The sequence below is a fragment of the Pristiophorus japonicus genome, chromosome 1 (genome assembly GCF_044704955.1).
Source record: "Pristiophorus japonicus isolate sPriJap1 chromosome 1, sPriJap1.hap1, whole genome shotgun sequence".
Taxonomy (NCBI): domain Eukaryota; kingdom Metazoa; phylum Chordata; class Chondrichthyes; family Pristiophoridae; genus Pristiophorus; species Pristiophorus japonicus.
Window position 1 is genome coordinate 9,194,504 of NC_091977.1, and position 20,862 is coordinate 9,215,365.

At 46.4% G+C, this 20,862-nt stretch overlaps 1 protein-coding gene across 6 annotated transcripts in view; it reads left to right on the forward strand.

Annotated features, from left to right (window-relative positions):
* rictora (RPTOR independent companion of MTOR, complex 2 a) overlaps window positions 1–20,862 on the forward strand; it is a 231,604-nt gene that overhangs the window by 165,641 nt on the left and 45,101 nt on the right. For all 6 annotated transcript variants that reach the window (XM_070877306.1, XM_070877299.1, XM_070877318.1 and 3 more), the window contains 7 exons: window positions 174–339; window positions 2,943–3,044; window positions 3,940–3,986; window positions 5,981–6,116; window positions 7,517–7,716; window positions 11,811–11,937; window positions 12,788–12,952. In XM_070877306.1, the coding sequence (XP_070733407.1) occupies window positions 174–339; window positions 2,943–3,044; window positions 3,940–3,986; window positions 5,981–6,116; window positions 7,517–7,716; window positions 11,811–11,937; window positions 12,788–12,952 (943 nt within the window). The remainder of the gene's footprint in view (window positions 1–173; window positions 340–2,942; window positions 3,045–3,939; window positions 3,987–5,980; window positions 6,117–7,516; window positions 7,717–11,810; window positions 11,938–12,787; window positions 12,953–20,862) is intronic.

The window sequence follows — 20,862 nt, forward strand, 5'->3', positions numbered from 1 at the left end:
GACTAAAGAAGTCAAATTCCACTTTTATCACGTGATTCTGGGATTTCTTTTCCCTGATGTTTCATTCCACTTTCTGCAAACCACATGGCAGTGATCACAGTAGTGTCAATGAACAGGAGAGTTTATGACTGTTTGTTCCTGTGATTTTACTTTTATTGATTATTTATTAACAGGCGAGCCAGCGCAGCTGTGAACTGCCTGAAGCGGTTTCATGAGATGAAGAAACGCGGTTCGAAACCTTACAGCCTGTACCTGGATCACATTACGCACAAAAATGGCTCCATCTCCCAAAAACGGGATCATCACCTGCGTGTCCAGAAAGACATCTTCATCTTGAAGGTAAACGGAACGCTTTGCCAACATGTGTTATTGTAGTGGAAATTTTGGAAACGTACAGGTGAGATCACTGATACAAGCTTCTCTGTGAATTTTGTGAGTGTAGGTTGGAGTCCAGCTTCGTGTGTGTTCTGATGTAATATATTTCACCTGCTGCACATGTAAGCAAGGGCGGGGAGGAGACCACTAAATTTTGGGGGTAAAAATGTTTGGTGTAGATGTAAATCAATATTCATGTTCCTCAGTCAGATACAGAGCACTTGGAAACGGAGTTACTGACCATTTAAAGATGAGGCCAGTTTTTGTCGGGGTAGGACAATTAGCAGTTGAATTCAGTACCAGGTGCAGCCTACAGGATAAAATTCCTCGATGGAATGGAATAAGAGATTAAAACTGGATAGACCACTCTGCTCCGACCTAAGCCTCAGCAATGACAAAGGCATACACAGCCCAATGGACCCTGCAATGTCCTCCTCACTAACATCTAGGGACTGGTGCCAAAATTAGGAGAGCTGTCCCACAGACTAATTAAGCAACAGCATGCCGGTGTCATACTCCCCGAATCATACTCATCACCCAACTTCCCAAACTCCATCACCATCCCTGGGTATGTCCTGTCCCACCAGCAGGACAGATCCACCAGAGATGGCGGCACAGTGGTGTACAATCGGAACGGAGTGGCCCTGGGAGTCCTCAATGTTGACTCTGGAAGTCTTCCGGTCAAACAAGGGCAAGGAAACCTGCTGATTACCACCTACTGCCCTCCCTCAGTTGATGAATCAATATAACTCCATATTCACTGCAACTTGGAAGATGTACTGAGGGTAGCAAAGGATACAGAATAGACTCTGGGTGGGGGACTTCCAGGTCCATCACCAAAAATGGCTTGGTAGTACCACCTCTGAAGGACCCAGCAGCCAGACTAGGCTTATGGCAGGTGGTGCGAGAAACAATACGAGGAGGGGAAAAAAACCTACTTGACCTTGTCCTCAGCAATCTACTTGTCGCAGATGCATCTGTTCATGACAATATTGGTCGAAGTTCCGTCTTCATACCGAGGACATATTTCATCATGTTGTGTGGCACTACCACTGCACTAAGTGGGACAGATTAAGAACAAAAGCAACAGCTCAAAACTGGGCATTCATAAGTTGCTGTGGGTCATCATCAGCAGCAGAATTGTATTCTACCTCAATGTGTAACCTCATGACCCAGCAGATCCCTCAAGCCTCCAACACCATCAAGCCAGGGGACCAACCCTGGTTCAATGACTAACATGCCAGAAGCAGCAACAGACATACCTGAAAATGAGGTGCCAATCTGGTGAAGCTGTCGCACAGGACTACAGGCATGCTAAACAGTGGAAGAAGCGTGCTATAGGCAGAGCTGTGTGATCTATCGACCAACAGATCAGGTGAAAGCTCAACAGTCCTGCCACATCCAGTCGTGAATGGTGGTGGACAATTAAACAACTAACGGAAGGAGGAGGCGCCATGAATATCCACATCCTCAATGATGGCAGAGCCCAGACGGCTGAAGCGTTTGCAACCATCTTCAGCCAGAAGTGCCGAGTGGATGATCCATCTCGGCCTCCTCCTGAGGTCTCCACTATCACAGAAGCCAGTCTTCAGCTAATTTGCTTCACTCTACATGATACCAAGAAATGGCTGAGCGCACTGGTTACAGCAAAGGCTAAGCCTCGACAATATCCCAACTGTTGTGCTGAAGACCTGTGTTGCAGAACTAGCTGCGTCTCTCGCCAAGCTGTTCCAATACAGCTACAAAATTAGGAACTACCCGGCAATATGGAAAATTGCCCATATATGTCCTGTCTACAAAAGGCAGGACAAATCCAATTACCGTCCCATCAGCCTACTCTCATCAGCAAAGTGCTGGAAGGAGTCGTCAACAGTCCTATCAAGTGGCACTTACCAATAACCTGCTCACTGATTTATGCTGTCTTCTTTCATGTTTTCAGCCTTGGTGGTGTCCTTCACTATGGGCCATGGTCTTTTATCTTAGCTTCTCAATAAATAAGACAGTTTGTTCTTTGGGCGGGGCATTCCATTTTAGGCTGTAACCAGTGATTGACAGCTGAACTTTGCACTCAGACCACATCACTCCAATTCACGTGGTGCTGGGTTTATTTTGCTATGTGCCAGTGGCAGGGGCAACACTGTACATGACTTTGTTTGCATATTTGCGTCCACATCGAAAAAGCAGAAAATACTGGAACGAAAAAAGAAAGAATTGCATTTATTTAGCGCCGTTTACAACCACTGGACGTCTCAAAGCGCTTTACAGCCACTAAAGTACTTATGGAGTGTAGTCACTGTTGTAATGTGGGAAGTACGTAACCGGTCCACTAACAACTGAAAGAAAAAAGTCAGGTGACTATCTCAATCAGAATCCTGCTGAAGGGTCCTATCTGATATGTTACGATCTCTTTTCTCTACCGGTGTCGACAGACTTGTTATGTAATATCGGCATTTTCTGGTTTTATTTTATATTTCGCACAGCAGTTTTTGCACTTTTATCTCTGTGTATGGCTATGATCAGTGTGTGTTCCCTGCTGTACATCATCCTTTCTCTACATTGTTTTCTAGGACACAGAGGAGGCAATGATGCAGAACCTGCGAGATAGCGATGTCTTGAATAACAAAGACAACCTGAGGTGGAACTGGAACTTAATCTCAACCATTCTTAAGGTAGCAATGCAGGGAAATGACTGGACTTGAGCACTTGTCTGTTAATATTTAAATGTTGTGCTAATTACTATGAAAATGTCAGTGGTAGGAGATGCACATTTTCCCTCTTTTTGCCCCAGTTTCAATATCAAGCTTTAAAGGCTTGGATGCAAAGTAAAGCTCCCTCTGCACTGTCATCAAACATTCCCAGGCCAGGTACAGCACGGGTTAGATACAGAATAAAGGTCCACCTACACTGTCCCATCAAGCACTCCCAGGGCAGGTACAGCACGGGTTAGATACAGAATAAAGGTCTGCCTACACTGTCCCATCAAGCACTCCCATGGCAGGTACAGCGCGAGTTAGATAGAGTAAGTTCCAACGACACTACCCTAGCACTGGCAGTTGGATTTATTCTTGGCAGGAATTGGGTTGAGATTGCCCAAACTAGCATGATGGATCTGAGGCCCAGAGCTGTTAGCACTCAGTGCGTCTTAGTATCCACCCCATACTCTGCTCTGTTCCCCATCTGAGTCTTGCTGAGCTGTGGTCCTTCAGCTGGAGATCGTGTTTTCTGCCGACAGTGGCAGTGGGCGGGAAAGTGGTTCAGATTGTTGCACTTAGCTGCCAGTTGTTGGAGGTTGTGCAACAGACTGCTCATGCACTCAAAGACGGTGTAGATAGGTTAGAGAATGGGACCTTTGTAAAATTACAAGTGAGACAAAGTTAAATCTAGACTTGCCCCAAACTCAGGAAGATTATTGGTATTGGGGAGAACTGACATTGAAACCCAGATCCCAGAGGTGGTTCTCACATCGTGACCGATCATGTTGCTGTGTCCTGTCTGTCTCCGTGGGTATTATTTCTCTGATTTATTGAGAGATTAAGTACCCTGTACATGTCTGTCCTTTTGCAGTGGCCCAACGTAAACCTGCGGAACTACAAAGATGAACAGTTACACAGGTGAGTGAGGGCTGTGCTGATGTCCCTCATTGGGTGGTGGGGGAAGGTGGGCAACAGATCATAAGCACATTTGTTCTGCTGACTGCCTATAAACAGAACTTAATATTTTATAACAGGAAAGGGCTACTAGTCCCAGCAAGGCAGTCTATTTCATGGCTCAACTCCGCCTACCCACTTTTTTTAAACCATATCCCTCCACCCCACCGTCTCGCCATAACCCTCCACCCCACCGTCTCGCCATATCCCTCCACCCCACCGTCTCACCATATCCCTCCACCCCACCGTCTCGCCATATCCCTCCACCCCATCGTCTGAGAGCTGTGGAAGCCAGGACATTGAATAAATTTAAGACAGAGATAGACAGTTTCTTAACGGTTAAGGGTTATGGGGAGCGGACAGGGAAGTGGACCTGAGTCCATGATCGGATCAGCCATGATCGTATTAAATAGCGGAGCAGGCCCGAGGGGCCGTATGGTCTTCTCCTGCTCCTATTTCTTATGTTCTTATCCCTCAACCCCACCTACCCACCCTGTCACCATATCCCTCAACACCACCTTCCTGCCCTATCCCTCAGCACCACCCTCTCACCATATCCCTCAACCCCACCTACCCACCCTGTCACCATATCCCTCAACACCACCTTCCTGCCCTATCCCTCAGCACCACCCTCTCACCATATCCCTCAACCCTACCTACCCATCCTGTCACCATATCCCTTAATCCCACCTTCTCATCCTAACCCTCAACACCACCCTCACCATATCTCAACCATACAAACTGTTTCCCCACCTCTACCCATCTTCTAACCATATCCTGCAAATCCACTGACCTATCTTCTCACCATATTGTTCAACCCCACCAGTGCACTCTAACCATATCCCTCAACCCCATCACTCTAGACACATACCTAATTGCCTCTTCAATCTATTTACAGGTTAAGCTTCAATGTCCTTCTCTGATAACATTCTAAACCTTAATTACCCTTTGAGTGAAAAGTACTACCGGCCTTCGCTTCTTGTTCATAACTTCCTTATTTTTAACTAGTCTCACTGTATCTTTCACTATAGGCAATAATTGCACCAATCAAATTTATAACCCAAAATTATCTGCAGAATTTAAAGAAAGTGTGTTCCTCTGTCGTCGTCGTCTCTCTCTGATGTCCCCCTCCCCCTGTCGCCTGGTCCCGGTCTGTCTGTCTGTCGCTCGCTCGGTGCGCGTCTCGCTCGCTCGCTCGGTGCGCGTCTCGCTCTCGCTGGCTCGGTGTCTGCCCCCCCTGCGCCCTGTCTGCCGTGTGGCTTCCCCGCACACCGCGCGTCCCGTTCCCCCCCTCTCTCTCGCTCTCTCCCCTCTCCTCTCTCGCTCTCTCGCTCTCTCCCCTCTCCTCTCTCGCGCCCTCTCCCCTCTCCCCTCTCCCCTCTCCCCTCTCCCCTCTCCCCTCTCCCCTCTCCCCTCTCCCCTCTCCCCTCTCCCCTCTCCCCTCTCCTCTCTCGCGCTCTCCCCTCTCCTCTCTCGCGCTCTCCCCTCTCCTCTCTCGCGCTCTCCCCTCTCCTCTCTCGCGCTCTCCCCTCTCCTCTCTCGCGCTCTCCCCTCTCCTCTCTCGCGCTCTCCCCTCTCCTCTCTCGCGCTCTCCCCTCTCCTCTCTCGCGCTCTCCCCTCTCCTCTCTCGCGCTCTCCCCTCTCCTCTCTCGCGCTCTCCCCTCTCCTCTCTCGCGCTCTCCCCTCTCCTCTCTCGCGCTCTCCCCTCTCCTCTCTCGCGCTCTCCCCTCTCCTCTCTCGCGCTCTCCCCTCTCCTCTCTCGCGCTCTCGCGCTCTCCCCTCTCCTCTCTCGCGCTCTCCTCTCTCGCTCTCTCCCCTCTCCTCTCTCGCTCTCTCCCCTCTCCTCTCTGTGCCTGTGTCTCTCTCTCTCTTTGTGTCTGTGTCTCTCTCCTCTCACTCTGTGTCTCTACCCATGTCTCTCATTTTGATCGCTAGTTCTCTTTCTCCTCCTTGTTTAGGTTTGTGCGCCGATTGCTGTATTTTTACAAGCCCAGTGGTAAGCTGTATGCGAACATGGAGCTGGATCATGCAATGGGAAAGCAGCTGACTGTAGTGGGCTGCCAATTCACTGAGTTCCTCCTCGAGTCCACTGAGGTGAGTTTGCCAGTTACTCTGCGCATGCAGCAAATAATTTTTATCCAGGGTGATCCAAAGCATGCACGTGCTAATTCTGGATGTAACAAGCATTGTGTGACCAAATAGTTGAAGCGCAGAAGGATCTCTTTGCTAATTGGGAATCCAGATGAAGGATCCAGTTTCAAGAGTAGGAAAGAGAATGACATGAATCAAAACGTGGTGGTTAGTGCGAATCAAGCTTGGGGTTTAAAAGTCTGTAGGTTGTAGGAGAAAGGCAAGACTCAAGGGAGGGAGGGACTTTGGCAGATTGAAGGTCCTGGAAAAGAGTGAGTTCAAGTCCAAGGTGGTGCTATGACTTTGATTTTAACACAGTGCAGGAGGGACAGTGCGTAGGATATTTTATTTTGAAAATAATGTACTCAAAGGAACAAGAAGCAAGTAGAGAAATACTGACATAGTATCGACAAAATAGAGAGAGACAGAATGGTTGGAGAGAGAGGGACTGAAATTGCCTACCATTCTTTTAAGAGTTCTCTCCGCCCTAATCCATTGGGCGGAGAATCGTGTCATTTTCATGTCTCTCTTTTTCGGTCGGGGTGGTGTTCGGGTTGGCTGCTGGGCGGAAGTGCCGATGCAGTGGGTCGGCCACCACACTGAGTTGTCAACGCCGCACTGATGATGTCAGCGCTGATGATGCTGCCACTGACAGCTTTCCCCTTCACTTGAAGGGGAGGGCCATTGCGAACTCTGCATGTAGTTTAGTTTGGCCCACTGGGCCGCCAGGGAGGGTTTCGGCCGGGCCAGCATCCTGGCGCCCTCCCCTTTCAGCGCGGCTGCACTGCCCAGGCACACACAGCTTCCTGCAAGTGGCACCGACTGGCGGCTGATCCGCTCCCACGGGGTAATTTCCCGTGGAGGGAAGTGCGGAAAGGGTGTCGCCACCGGTCGGTGCGTGCCCGACAGAGCGGGAAAATCAAATTGGGCAATTTATTAAATGTTACTGGACTCGGTGCCGACTAAGCGGCGAGTCCTTACCAATTTTTGAGGCAGTCACGGCTCTTTAAAGAAAGGGGCAATTTCGGCCCCGGTGAGTCTGGAGGCTAGCGGTGAGAATGATCACCCGTTGGACAACTATCTTTTTCTTCTGTTCTCACCAGAAATGCGCACAAGTTCTGTGCGGAAAAAGCCTTCCCAGAGAAGGAGCAATGTTCAACTCTCGTGTAGGCTTCTGTTTAATATTTTACCTCTCTACCGATATGTCAACTGTTACCATTTCTAAAACTGTAAACCAGAGTCAAGAGTGAGGGGGTAGTGGAATCAGCAAGAGTTTCACTTCTGGCTAATGATGCAACTTTCTCGAGCTTACTGTTGCAGACAGACACAGAACTCATCTTCCCATTTGTTCCGTATTGTGGCAGGATGGTCAGACGTACCTGGAGGAGTTGGTGAAGGACATTGTGCAGTGGCTCTCCTCCTCGTCCGGCCTGAAACCCGAGCGGAGCCTGCAGAACAATGGCTTGCTCAGCACCCTCAGCCAGCACTACTTTCTGATCATCGGTACTCTGTCCTCTCACCCACACGGGGTCAAGATGTTGGAGAAATGCAGCATGTTCCAATGGTAAGTCATGGTCGAAGCGAGGCAAAGAGAAATAAACAGAATACAAATGCCGGAAATCTGAACAACACGGCCGATCTGAACGAGAAAGGGGTCACATTTGAAATGTTAACCCGAAACAAATTCAGGGTTAAACCACAAATAGTTAAACCTAAAATATTACGCTGTCTTTCCTCTTTCGAGTGCTGACTGGGTTGCAAATTTCCAGTGGTCTCCTCTTTCATTGATTTATTGTTGGATGAGTGGCAGCCATGCCAGCTGGCAGATGCACAAGTGCGACGCTGCCGTATGATTTTCTGCCAGTTTCCCCATCTCCCTGCAAGGGTGCCTGGTGCCTGCCACCTTTCAGAAACAGAGTAAAGCTCCCTCGACACTGTCCCATCAAACAATCCCAGGGCAGGTACAGCACGGGGTTAGATACAGAGTAAAGCTCCCTCTACACTGACCCATCAAACACTCCCAGGGCAGGTACAGGGGGTTAGATACAGAGTAAAGCTCCCTCTACACTGTCCCATCAAACACTCCCAGGGCAGGTACAGGGGGTTAGATACAGAGTAAAGCTCCCTCTACACTGACCCATCAAACACTCCCAGGGCAGGTACAACATAGGGTTAGATACAGAGTAAAGCTCCCTCTACACTGTCCCATCAAACACTCTTTGGGCAGGCACAGCATTGGGTAGATACAGAGTAAAACTCCCTCTACACTGTCCCATCAAACACACTCTGGGCAGGCACAGCATGGGTTAGATACAGAGTAAAACTCCCTCTACACTATCCAATCAAGTGTCAGGTACAGCACGGGTTAAGTAGAGAGCAAAGCTCCCTCTAATACTGCCTTTCTTAGCACCAGTCTCCAAAGATTATTCCCAACGGCTGTTGGCAGGAAGCATGATCACTTGGCCAAGGTATAAGGGAACGGCCAGTATCTGGGAAAAAGCACACGAGTAATTGCAGCCCCTTTGAGGAAGGATTGAAATAATTGGGCTAGCAGTGGCAGAAAGAAAGAAAAATGATTTTAAAAAGTCAAGCCTGAGGAGCCCACCACACGTGCGATGCAGAGCAGTTGCTTGCTGATCAACTACATCAGCATCAGGGGACATAAGAAATAACAGGAGTAGGCTATTTGGCCCCTCAATCCTGCTCTGCCATTCAGTAAGGTCATGGCTGATCTGATCATGGACTCAACTCCACTTCCCTGCCCACTCCCCATAACCCTTTATTCTCTTTATTGCTCAAAAATCTGTCTATCTCCTCCTTAAATATATTCAATAACCCGGCCTCCACAGCTCTCAAGGGCAAAGAATTCCACAGATTTACGACCATCTGAGAGAAGAAATTCTTCCTCATCTCAATTTCATTAGACACCTTATTCTGAGACTATGCCCCCTAGTTTTAGTTCGACCCCTTATTCTGAGACTATGCCCCCTAGTTTTAGTTTCCCCTATGAGTGGAAATATCTTCTCTGCATCCACCTTGTCGAGCCCTCTCATTATCTTACATGTTTCGATAAGATCACCCCTCATTCTTCTGAACTCCAATGAGCATAGGCCCAACCTACTTAATTAATTTTCATAATCAATCCCCTCATCCCCGGAATCAACCGAGTGACCTACTCTGAACAGCCTCCAATGCAAGTATATCCTTCCTTAAATACGGAGACCAAAACTGCAACCAACGCCCTGTACAGTTGTAGCAAGATTTCTCTGCTTTTATACTCTATCCCCCTTTCAATAAAGGCCAACATTCCATTTGCCTTCCTGATTACTTGCTGTACCTGCATACTAACTTTTTGTGTTTCATGCACAAGGATCCCCAGATCCCTCTTGCAATTTTCTCCATTTAAATTATAATTTGCTTTTCTATTTTTTTCTGCCAAAGTGGATAACCTCTCATTTTCCCACATTATACTCCCATCTGCCAAATTTTTGCTCACTCACTTAGCCTGTCTATGTCCCTTTGCAGCTTTTCCACCCATCCTTGTATCATCAGCAAACTTGGCTACATTATACTCGGTCCCTTCATCCAAATCATTAATATAGATTATAAATAGTTGAGGCCCCAGCACCGATCCCTGCAGCACCCGCCTAGTTACTTTTTGCCAACCGGAAATTGACATATTTATTCCAACTCTGTTTTCTGTTAGTTAGCCAATCCTCTATCCATGCTAATATATTACTCCCAACCCCATGAACTTTTATCTTGTAACCTTTTATATGGCACTTTATCGAATGCCTTCTGGAAATCCAAATACACAACATCCACTGGTTCCCCTTTATCCACCCTGCTCATTACATCCTCGAAGAACTCCAGCAAATTTGTCAAACATGATTTCCCTTTCCATGCCGACTCTGCTTGATTGAATTATGCTTTTCCAAATGTCCCGCTACTGCTTCCTTAATAATGGACTCCAGCATTTTTCTAACAACAGATGTTAGACTTAACTGGTTTATAGTGTCCTGCTTTTTGTCTGCCTCCTTTTTTTAAATAGGGGCGTTACATTTGCGGTTTTCCAATCCACTGGGACTGCCCCAGAATCCAGGGAATTTTGGTAGATTGCAACCAATGCATCCACTACCTCTGAAGCCACTTCTTTTAAGACCCTAGGATGTAAGTCATCAGGTCCAGGGTACTTGTCCGCCTTTAGTCCCATTATTTTACCGAGTACTACTTCTTTAGTGATAGTTTCTCCCTCCCTATAGCCCCTTGATTATCCACTATTAGGATGTTTTTTGTGTCGTCTAACATTAAGACCGATACAAAATATTTGTTCAACGTCTCTGCCATTTCCCTGTTCTCCATTATTAATTCCCCAGTCTCATCCTCTAAGGGACCAACATTTTCTTTAGCCACTCCTCCTTTCTATGTACCTGTAGAAACTCTTACTATCTGTTTTTATATTTCGTGCTAGTTTACTTTCATAAGTAATCAGGAAGGCAAATGGAATGTTGGCCTTTATTGCAAGGGGGATAGAGTATAAAAGCAGAGAAGTCCTGCTACAACTGTACAGGGTATTGGTGAGGCCAGACCTGGAGTACTGTGTGCAGTTTTGGTCTCCGTATTTAAGGAAGGACATACTTGCATTGGAGGCTGTTCAGAGAAGGCTCACTAGGTTGATTCCGGAGATGAGGGGGTTGACTTATGAAGATAGGTTGAGTAGATTGAGCCTATATTCATTGGAGTTCAGAAGAATGAGAGGTGACCTTATCGAAACATATAAGATAATGAAGGGGCTCGACAAGGTGGATGCAGAGAGGATATTTCCACTCAGAGGAAACTAAAACTGGGGACATAGTCTCAGAATAAGGGGCCACCCATTTAAAACTGCGATGAGGAGGAATTTCTTCTCTGAGGGTTGTAAATTTATGGAATTCTCTGCCCCAAAGAGCTGCAGAGACTGGGTCATTCTCTATCTCCGCCTTAAATATATTCAGAGTTTTGGACAATAAGGGAACAAAGGGTTATGGGGAGCGGGCAGGGAAATGGAGCTGAGTCCATGATCAGATCAGCCATGATCTTATTAAATGACGGAGCTGGTTCGAGGTGTCACTTCTAATCCTCCTATTTCTTATGTTATGTTTTTAACCCGTGCTGTACTTGCCCTGGGAGTGTTTGATGGGACAGTGTAGAGGGAGCTTTACTCTGTATCTAACCTATGCTGTACCTGCCCTGGGAGTGTGTGATGGGACAGTGTAGAGGGAGCTTTACTCTGTATCTAATATGTGCTGTACCTGACCTGGGCATGTTTGATGCTGACTGGCTGTCTGAAATGGAGTGTTCCATTTTCTGACCCTAGCATCCTTCAACTTCAGGAGCAAAAAAACGCTGATAAAAGTTTGAATAAGTTTTATTCTTATGTATACCATAAGACAGTTCTGCTGATGTAGCAGAAGAGACAGCAGCTGTGAAGTAATGTAACATTGGCACTGGGGTAGCAGGAATGAGGCAAAATCTGTTGCTGAATGGCAGAAAATTGTGGTAGGGTTTGAAGTTAATCTTCTTGTAGTTTGTGGGGTGGAAAGAGTTGTGCTGAATGTGTTGCCTGCTCAGGGTTGAAAGTGACGTAGCTTAATCTTTCCCCTCTCTCTCTCTCAATAGTTTACTCAGCCTCTGTTCTCTGAAGAACTACGACCACGTGCTAAAGCTAACTGTCTCCACTTTAGACTACAGCCGCGACGGCTTGTCCAGGGTTATCCTTTCCAAAATCCTTACGTCAGCCACCGATGTAAGTACGATTGGAATTGGTGAGCAGGTGTCTTGTATGGGTTGTCCATCTTTAATTTAACTGGCTAAGTCCTGAAATTCACTTTCACATGGTCTTCGTAATTGCGTGTCCGAGGCGTGTTTCCTTACTGAATGCGGAGAGAATACTGGATGGGTGGCAATGTGCCTGCGTCTAATTGTGGATTCCACTTATGCCGTAAATTGTCAGTGAAGCTTGGACTGCTTTGCCTTAGATCAGATTCCTCCCCCTAACGCCCTGTGAGACACCCATTATTATGGATGTCTGAAAAGGATATTTTGTTGGCACGCCAGTTTCAGATCGTTGCCAGTTAGCACTGTGACAGAGTGACCTTGAAACAGACTGGCTCACTCTGTGGAGTGGAGTTGCAGAAATGTTCTTTGCCACGGTGACTAAGGCAGCAGCCTCAACTTCCTTATTTGTCTGGCCTATTTGTGACATCAGTCCCATACCAGTGTCGTTGACTCTAAACTGACTTTGAAGTGGCCCACCAAGCCCCTAAGTTGTATTGAACCGGTACATGCAGTAGTTCAAGAAGGTGGCCAACCACCACTGTGTCAGAGCAACTAGTGATGGGCAATAAATGCCAGTGATGCCCACATCCTGAAAATGATTTGTAAAAAATGGAGAGCGTTTTTATTCCGTGTCTCTGGTGTAGATCTAACGTGTCTGCTCTCTAGGGTACCATCATTGCAGTGAAATCAGCAGGTTTCGACCGTCGGGCAATATAATCTTTATTTTTGCATTATTTCTGAGTGGAGTAGACTAGATTAGATCAGAGACACTGCCTTTTGCTCACCGCAGTTTTTGTCTAACTGCTATGTTTGTGTAGAACTGCAGGTTGTATGCAACAAAACATTTACGGGTTTTACTACGGGCTAACGTGGAGTTCTTCAGCAACTGGGGCATAGAATTACTCGTAACACAGCTGCATGATAAAAATAAAACCATCTCTTCAGAAGCACTCGAAATCCTGGATGAGGCTTGCGAGGACAAGGTAAGCTGAGTGCCTGGGTATGGAATGAATGTTTAATTCAGTCAAGGCTTGTAACTAGCAGTGTAGCTTTATTCTCATGAGCCAGTCCTACTCTTCAGCTTTGGGGAAGTTTAATTGCCTGTAGTTACAAGGTCCCCAGACTGTACTGCTTGCACGGATTATCTAATTGCATAAAATTACCCCCACCCTGATATGAATACCCTAATCTCAGCTGAGACGATGGTGGGGTGTTATAAATGGGCTTGGTGTCCATGGACTGATGGGGTCCAGGCCCCTCTGGTCTGAATGGTCATGGTCAGTAGGGCACCAATTGAGCCATCAGGTCAGAAATTGAATAGATTGGGCCTATACTCTGGAGTTTAGAAGAATGAGAGGTGATCTTATTCAAATATATAAGATTCTGAGGGGTTTGACAGGGTGGATGCTGAGAGATTGTTTCCCCTGGTTGGAGAGTCTAGAACTAGGGGGTAATAGTCTCAGGATAAGGGGCTGGCCTTTTAAGATTGAGATGAGGAATTTCTTCACTCAGAGTGCTGAATCTTTGGAATTCTCTACCCCCAAAGGGCTGTGTAATACTGAGTCGTGAAGTATATGCGAGGCGGAGATAGATCGTTTTTTTGGACTCTAGGGGAATCCAGTATATTGGGATTATGCGGGAAAGTGGAGTTGAGGTCGAAGATCAGCCATGATCAGATCAGATCATTTTCCAACAGTCTATCGACTCGGGATCAGTTCATATGGACTGGAGGGTAGCTAATATAACACTACTTTTAAAAAGGGAGGGAGAGAGAAAGTGGTTAATTATAGACCGGTTAGCCTGACATCAGTGGTGGGGAAAATGTTGGAATCAATTATTAAGGATGAAATAGCAGCGCATTTGGAAAGCAGTGACAGGATTGATCCAAGTCAGCATGGATTTATGAAAGGGAAATCATGCTTGACAAATCTTCTGGAATTTTTTGAGGATGTAACTAAGAGAGTGGACAAGGGAGAACCAGTGGATGTGGTGTATTTGGACTTTCAAAAGGCTTTTGACAAGGTCCCACACAAGAGATTGGTGTGCAAAATCAAAGCACATGGTATTGGGGGCAATATACTGACGTAGATAGAGAACTGGTTGGCAGACAGGAAGCAGAGAGTCGGGATAAACGGGTCCTTTTCAGAATGGCAGGCAGTGACTAGTGGAGTGCCACAGGGCTCAGTGCTGGGACCCCAGCTCTTTACAATATTTGGATGAAGGAATTGAGTGTAATATCTCCAAGTTTGCAGATGACACTAAACTGGGTGGCGGTGTGAGCTGTGAGGAGGGATGCTAAGAGGCTGCAGGGTGACTTAGCCAGGTTAGGTGAATGGGCAAATGCATGGCAGATACAGTATAATGTGGATAAATGTGAAGTTATCCACTTTGGGGGCAAAAACGCAAAGACAGAATATTATCTGAATGGTGGCAGATTAGTAAAAGGGGAGGTGCAACGAGACCTGGGTGTCATGGTTCATCAGTCATTGAAAGTTGGCATACAGATACATCAGGCGGTGAAGAAGGCAAATGGTATGTTGGCCTTCAAAACTAGGGGATTTGAGTGTAGGAGCAGAGAGGTCTTACTGCAGTTGTACAGGGCCTTGGTGAGGCCTCACCTGGAATATTGTGTTCAGTTTTGGTCTCCTAATCTGAGGAAGGACATTCTTGCTATTGAGGGAGTGCAGCGAAGGTTCACCAGACTGATTCCTGGGATGGCTGGACTGACATATGAGGAGAGACTGGATCAACTGGGCCTTTATACATTGGAGTTTAGAAGGATGAGAGGGGATCTCATAGAAACATACAAGATTCTGACGGGACGGGACAGGTTCGATGTGGCTAGATTGTTCCCGATGTTGGGGAAGTCTAGAACCAGGGGACACAGTCTTAAGATAAGGGGTAGGCCATTTAGGACTGAGATGAGGAGAAACTTCTTCACTCAGAGAGTTGTCAACCTGTGGAATTCCCTACTACAGAGAGTTGTTGATGCCAGTTCATTGGATATATTCAAGAGGGAGTTAGATATGGCCCTTACAGCTAAGGGGATCAAGGGGTATGGAGAGAAAGCAGGAAAGGGGTACTGAGGGAATGATCAGCCGTGATCTTATTGAATGGCGGTGCAGGCTCGAAGGGCTGAATGGCCTACTCCTGAACCTATTTTCTATGTTTCTATGATCCTATTGAATGGCGGAGCAGGTTCGAGGGGCTGTATCGCCTACTCCTGCTCCTGTTTCTAATGTTCCTGTGTTACTGGGTATCTAATTTAATATGAAGACAAATATGTAGGTGACCTTGGGAGGGGGGGTGGGGAGTTGCCAAACTACTTTGAGCTTTGATCCTACCCTCTGGCTCAATAATGGCAGTCAGCTTGTTGAAGCCTGCTGAGTTTGCACTCTGATTATTTAGGCAGGAAGAGGGTCGCAGTCACCTACAACTGTCACTCATCTCATGGAGATTTTGGGTAGAGTATGGGCACAGTGCTTAAAATCGGTGACTTCAGTTGTCATGGAGGGAAGGGAAGAAGGTGTCAATTTTTTTTTTAACTATTCCCATTTTCTGCAATGTTGTGTTATAAGAACATAGCATAAGAAATAGCAGCAGGAGTAGGCCATTTGGCCCCTCGGGCCTGATTATTATTTACGCAGGAAGAGGGTCATTCAATAAGATCATGACTGATCTGATCTTAGCCTCAACTCCACTTTCTTGCCCGCTCCCCATAACCCTCGACTCCCCTATCATTCAAAAATCTATCTATCTCCACCTTAAATATATTCAGTAACCCAATCTCCACAGCTCTCTGGGGTAGAAAATTCCTAAGATTCACAACGCTCTGAGAGAAGAAATTCCTCCTCATTTCCGTTTTAAATGAGCGACCCCTTATGAAATTATGCCCCCTAGTTCTCGATTCCCCCACGAGGGGAAACATCCTGTCTGCCTCTGCCCTGTCAAGCCCCCTCAGAATCTTATACATTTCAATAAAATCACCTCATTCTTCTAAATTCCAGTGAGTATAGGCCCAACCTGCTCAAGGTTTCTTCATAAGACAACTCCTTCATCTTGGGAATCTACCCAGTGAACTTTCTCTGAGCTGCCTCCAATGCAAGTATATCCCTCCTTAAATAAGGAGATCAAAACTGTATGCAGTGTACTCTAAGTGTGGTCTCACCAATGCCCTGTACAGTTGTAGCAAGATTGCCCTACTTTTATACTCCATCCCCCTTGCAATAAAGGCCAACATTCCATTTGCCTTCCTAATTACTTGCTGTACCTGCATGCTAACTTTTTGTGTTTCATGCACAAGGACCCCCAGATCCCTCTGTACCCCACAGCATTTTGTAGTCTCTCTCCATTTAAATAAGCTTTTTTATTCTTCCTACCAAAGTGAATAACCTCACATTATACTCACCACTCACTTAACCTATCTATATCCCTTTGCAGATTCTTTGTGTCCTCTTCACACCTGCTTTCCCACCCAACTTTGTATCATCAGCAAACTTGACTACATTACACTCGGTCCCTTCATCCAAGTCATTAATATAGATTGTAAATAGTTGAAGCCCCAGCACTGATGCCTGTGGCACCCCACTAGTTACAGCTTGTCAACCTGAAAATGGCCCATTTATCCCGACACTGTTTTCTGTTAGTTAGCCAGTCCTCTATCCATGTTATAATATATTACCTCCAACACCATGAGCTCTTATCTTGTTCAGTAATCTTTCATGTGGCACCCAATGAATCCAAATACACTACCATCTATTGGTTCCCCTTCATCTACCCTGCTCGTTTCATCCTCAAAGAACTCTAGCAAATTTATCAAACATATGTTATTGTGCTGTTTAACTCGAGGGATCAGATTCTGCAAAGCATTGTAGGTGTGGGGCCCTGCACCGTTCAGTGTCCATGTGCCTCAGTCAATAGAATCTCGCCCGACTCAGAAAAAGTTGTGGCTCAAGCTCGTAAACTAGGCAGTACTGAGGGAGTGCTACATTATCAGGCGTTCTCGACCTTTGTATGAAATGTTAAAACAAGGCTTCATTTACATGTTCCATTGCACATTAAAAATCACATGGCACAGTTTGAAGACTAGGAATTGTCCCAGTGTACAGGTCACCATTTCTCCTTCACCCATAAACATTCACGTAAACCATCAGAACAGGCAGACAGGGCGCAGGTTTAACATCTCATCCATGCAGCCTTCATTTAGCGCTGCACTGGAGTGTCGGCCTGTATTCTCTGCTCAGATCCTGGAACTGGGAGCTTGATTGTTCTCCCCACTGCGGATGTTTCTCCCTGCCTGACCAGGCAGGCTGTAGAGCTGGAATGCATCATCATCAACAACACCACTTGTATTTATATAGCACCTTTAACGTAGTAAAACGTCCCAAGGCGCTTCACGGGAGTGTTGTAAGACAAAAAAAAATTTGACTGAGCTCGATTAAGAAAAAATTATGGCAGGTGACCAAAAGCATGGTCAAAGAGATAGATTTTAAGGAGTGTCTTGAAGGAGGAAAGAGAGGTGGAGAGGTTTAGGGAGGGTGTTCCAGAGCTTTTGGGCCCAGGCAGTTGAAGGAATGGTTGCACAGTTCAAATCAGGGATGTTCAAGAGGGCAGAATTTGAGGAGGGCAGACATCGGGAGGTAGGGGGTGGGGGTTGTTGGGCTGGAGGGGATTGCAGAGATAGGATGGGGTGAGGGGGGATTTGTAAACGAGGATGAGAATTTTGAAATCGAGGCGTTGCTTAACCGGGAGCCAATATAGGTCAGCGAGCACAGGGATGATGGGTGAGCGGGACTTGGTGCGAGTTAGGACACGGGCTGCTGAGTTTTGGATCACCTCTATTATACGTAGGGTAGTATGTGGAAGGCCAGCCAGGAGTCCGTTGGAGTAGTCAAGTCTTAGAGGTAACCGGCATGGATGAGGGTTTCAGCAGCGGATGAGCTGAGGCAGGGGCGGAGGCAGGCGATGTTAGAGGTGGAAATGGGCGGTCTTAGTTATAGAAACATAGAAAATAGGTGTAGGAGTAGGCCCTTCGAGCCGGCAATACCATTCAATAAGACCATGGCTGATCATTCCCTCAGTACCCCTTTACTGCTTTCTCTCCATACCCCTCGATCCCTTTAGCCGTAATGGCCATATCTAACTCCCTCTTGAATATATCCAATGAACTGGCATCAACAACTCTCTGCGGCAGGGAATTCCACAGGTTAACAACTCTGAGTGAAGAAGTTTCTCCTCATCTCAGTCCTAAATGGCCTAACCCTTATCCTAAGATTGTATCCCCTGGTTCTGGACTTCCTCAACATCGGGAACATTCTTCGCGCACCTAACCTGTCCCGTCCCGTCAGAATCTTATACGTTTCTATGAGATCCTCTCTCATCCTTCTAAACTCCAGTGTATAAAGGCCCAGTTGATCCAGTCTCTCCTCATACGTCAGTCCAGCCATCCCTGGAATCAGTCTGGTGAACCTTCGCTGCACTCCCTCAATAGCAAGAACGCCCTTCCTCCGATTAGGAGACCAAAACCGAACACACTATTCCAGGTGAGGCCTCACCAAGCCACTGTACAATTGCAGTAAGACCTCCCTGCTCCTATACTCAAATCCCCTAGCTATGAAGGCCAATATGCCATTTGCCTTCTTCACCGCCTGCTGTACCTGCATGTCAACTTTCAATGACTGATGAACCATGACACCCAGGTCTCGTTGCACCTCCCCTTTTCCTAATTTGCCGCCATTCAGATAATATTCTGCCTTCGTGTTATTGCCTCCAAAATGGATAACCTCACATTTATCCACATTATACTGCATCTGCCATGCATTTGCCCACTCACCTAACCTGTCCAAATCACCCTGCAGCCTCTTAGCATCCTCCTCACAGCTCACACCGCCACCCAGTTTAGTGTCATCTGAAAACTTGGAGATATTACATTCAATTCCTTCATCCAAACCATTAATGTATATTGTAAATAGCTGGGGTTCCAGCAGTAAGCCCTGCGGCACTCCACTAGTCACTGCCTCCCATTCCGAAAAGGACCCGTTTATCCCGACTCTCTGCTTCCTGTCTGCCAACCAATTCTCTATCCACGCCAGTACATTACCCCCAATACCATGTGCTTTGATTTTGCACACCAATCTCTTATGTGGGACCTTGTCAAAGGCCTTTTGAAAGTCCAAATACACCACATCCACTGGTTCTCCCTTGTCCACTCTGCTAGTTACATCCTCAAAAAATTGCAGAAGATTTGTCAAGCATGATTTCTCCTTCATAAATCCATGCTGACTTGGACCGATCCTGTCACTGCTTTCCAAATGCGCTGCTATTTCATCCTTAATAATTGATTCCAACATTTTCCCCACTATTGATGTCAGGCTAATCGGTCTGTAATTACCCGTTTTCTTTCTCCCTTTTTTAAAAAGTGGTGTTACATTAGCTACCCTCCAGTCCATAGGAACTGATCCCAAGTTGATAGACTGTTGGAAAATGATCACCAATGCAATGCATCCACTATTTCTAAGGACACTTCCTTAAATACTCTGGGATGCAGACAATCAGGCCCCGGGGATTTATCGGCCTTCAATCCCATCAATTTCCCCAACACAATTTCCCGCCTAATAAGGATATCCTTCAGTTCCTCCTTCTCTCTAGACCCTCGATCCCCTAGTACATCCGGAAGGTTATTTGTGTCTTCCTTCGTGAAGACAGAACCAAAATATTTGTTCAATTGGTCTGTCATTTCTTTGTTCCCCATTATAATTCACCTGAGTCCAACTGCAAGGATCCTACATTTGTCTTCACTAATCTTTTTCTCTTCACATATCTATAGAAGCTTTTTCAGTCAGTTTTTATGTTCCCGGCAAGCTTCCTCTCGTACGCTATTAACCCCCTCCTAATCAAACCCTTTGTCTTCCTCTGCTGAATTCTAAATTTCTCCCGGTCCTAAGGTTTATTGCTTTATTTGACAAATTTATATGCCTCTTCCCTGGATCTAACACTATCCTTAATTTCCTTTGTTAGCCACGGTTGAGCCACCTTCCCTGTGTTATTTTTACTCCAAACAGGGATGTACAATTGTTAAAGTTCATCCATGTGATGTATAAATGTTTGCCATTGCCTATCCACCGTCAACCCTTTAAGTATCATTTGCCAGTCTAATCTAGCCAATTCACTCCTCAAACCATCGATGTTACCTTTCCTTAAGTTCAGGACCCTAGTTTCTGAATTTACTGTGTCACTTTCCATCTTAATAAAGAATTCTACCATATTATGGTCACTCTTCCCCAAGGGGCCTCGCACAACAAGATTGCTAATTAGTCTCTTCTCATTACACATCACCCAGTCTAGGATGGCCAGCCCTCTAGTTGGTTCCTGGACATATTGGTCAAGAAAACCATCCCTAATACACTTCAGGAAATCCTCCTCCACCGCATTGCTACCAGTTTGGTTAGCCCAATCTATATGTGGATTAAAGTCGCCCATGATAACTGCGGTACCTTTATTGCATGCATCCCTTATTTCTTGTTTGATGCTGTCCCCAACCTTACTACTACTGTTTGGTGGTCTGTACACAACTCCCACCAGCGTTTTATGCCCTTTGGTATTCCGTAGCTCCACCCATACCGATTCCACATCATCCAAGCCAATGTCCTTCCTTACTATTGCATTAATTTCCTCTTTAACCAGTAACGCCACCCTGCCTCCTTTTCCTTTCTGTCTATCCTTCCCAAATGTTGAATACCCCTGGATGTTGAGTTCCCAGCCTTGGTCATCCTGGAGCCATGTCTCTGTGCTGCCAATTACATCATATCCATTAACTGCTATCTGTGCAGTTAATTCGTCCACCTTATTCCGAATACTCCTCGCATTTAGGCACAGAGCCTTCAGGCTTGTCTTT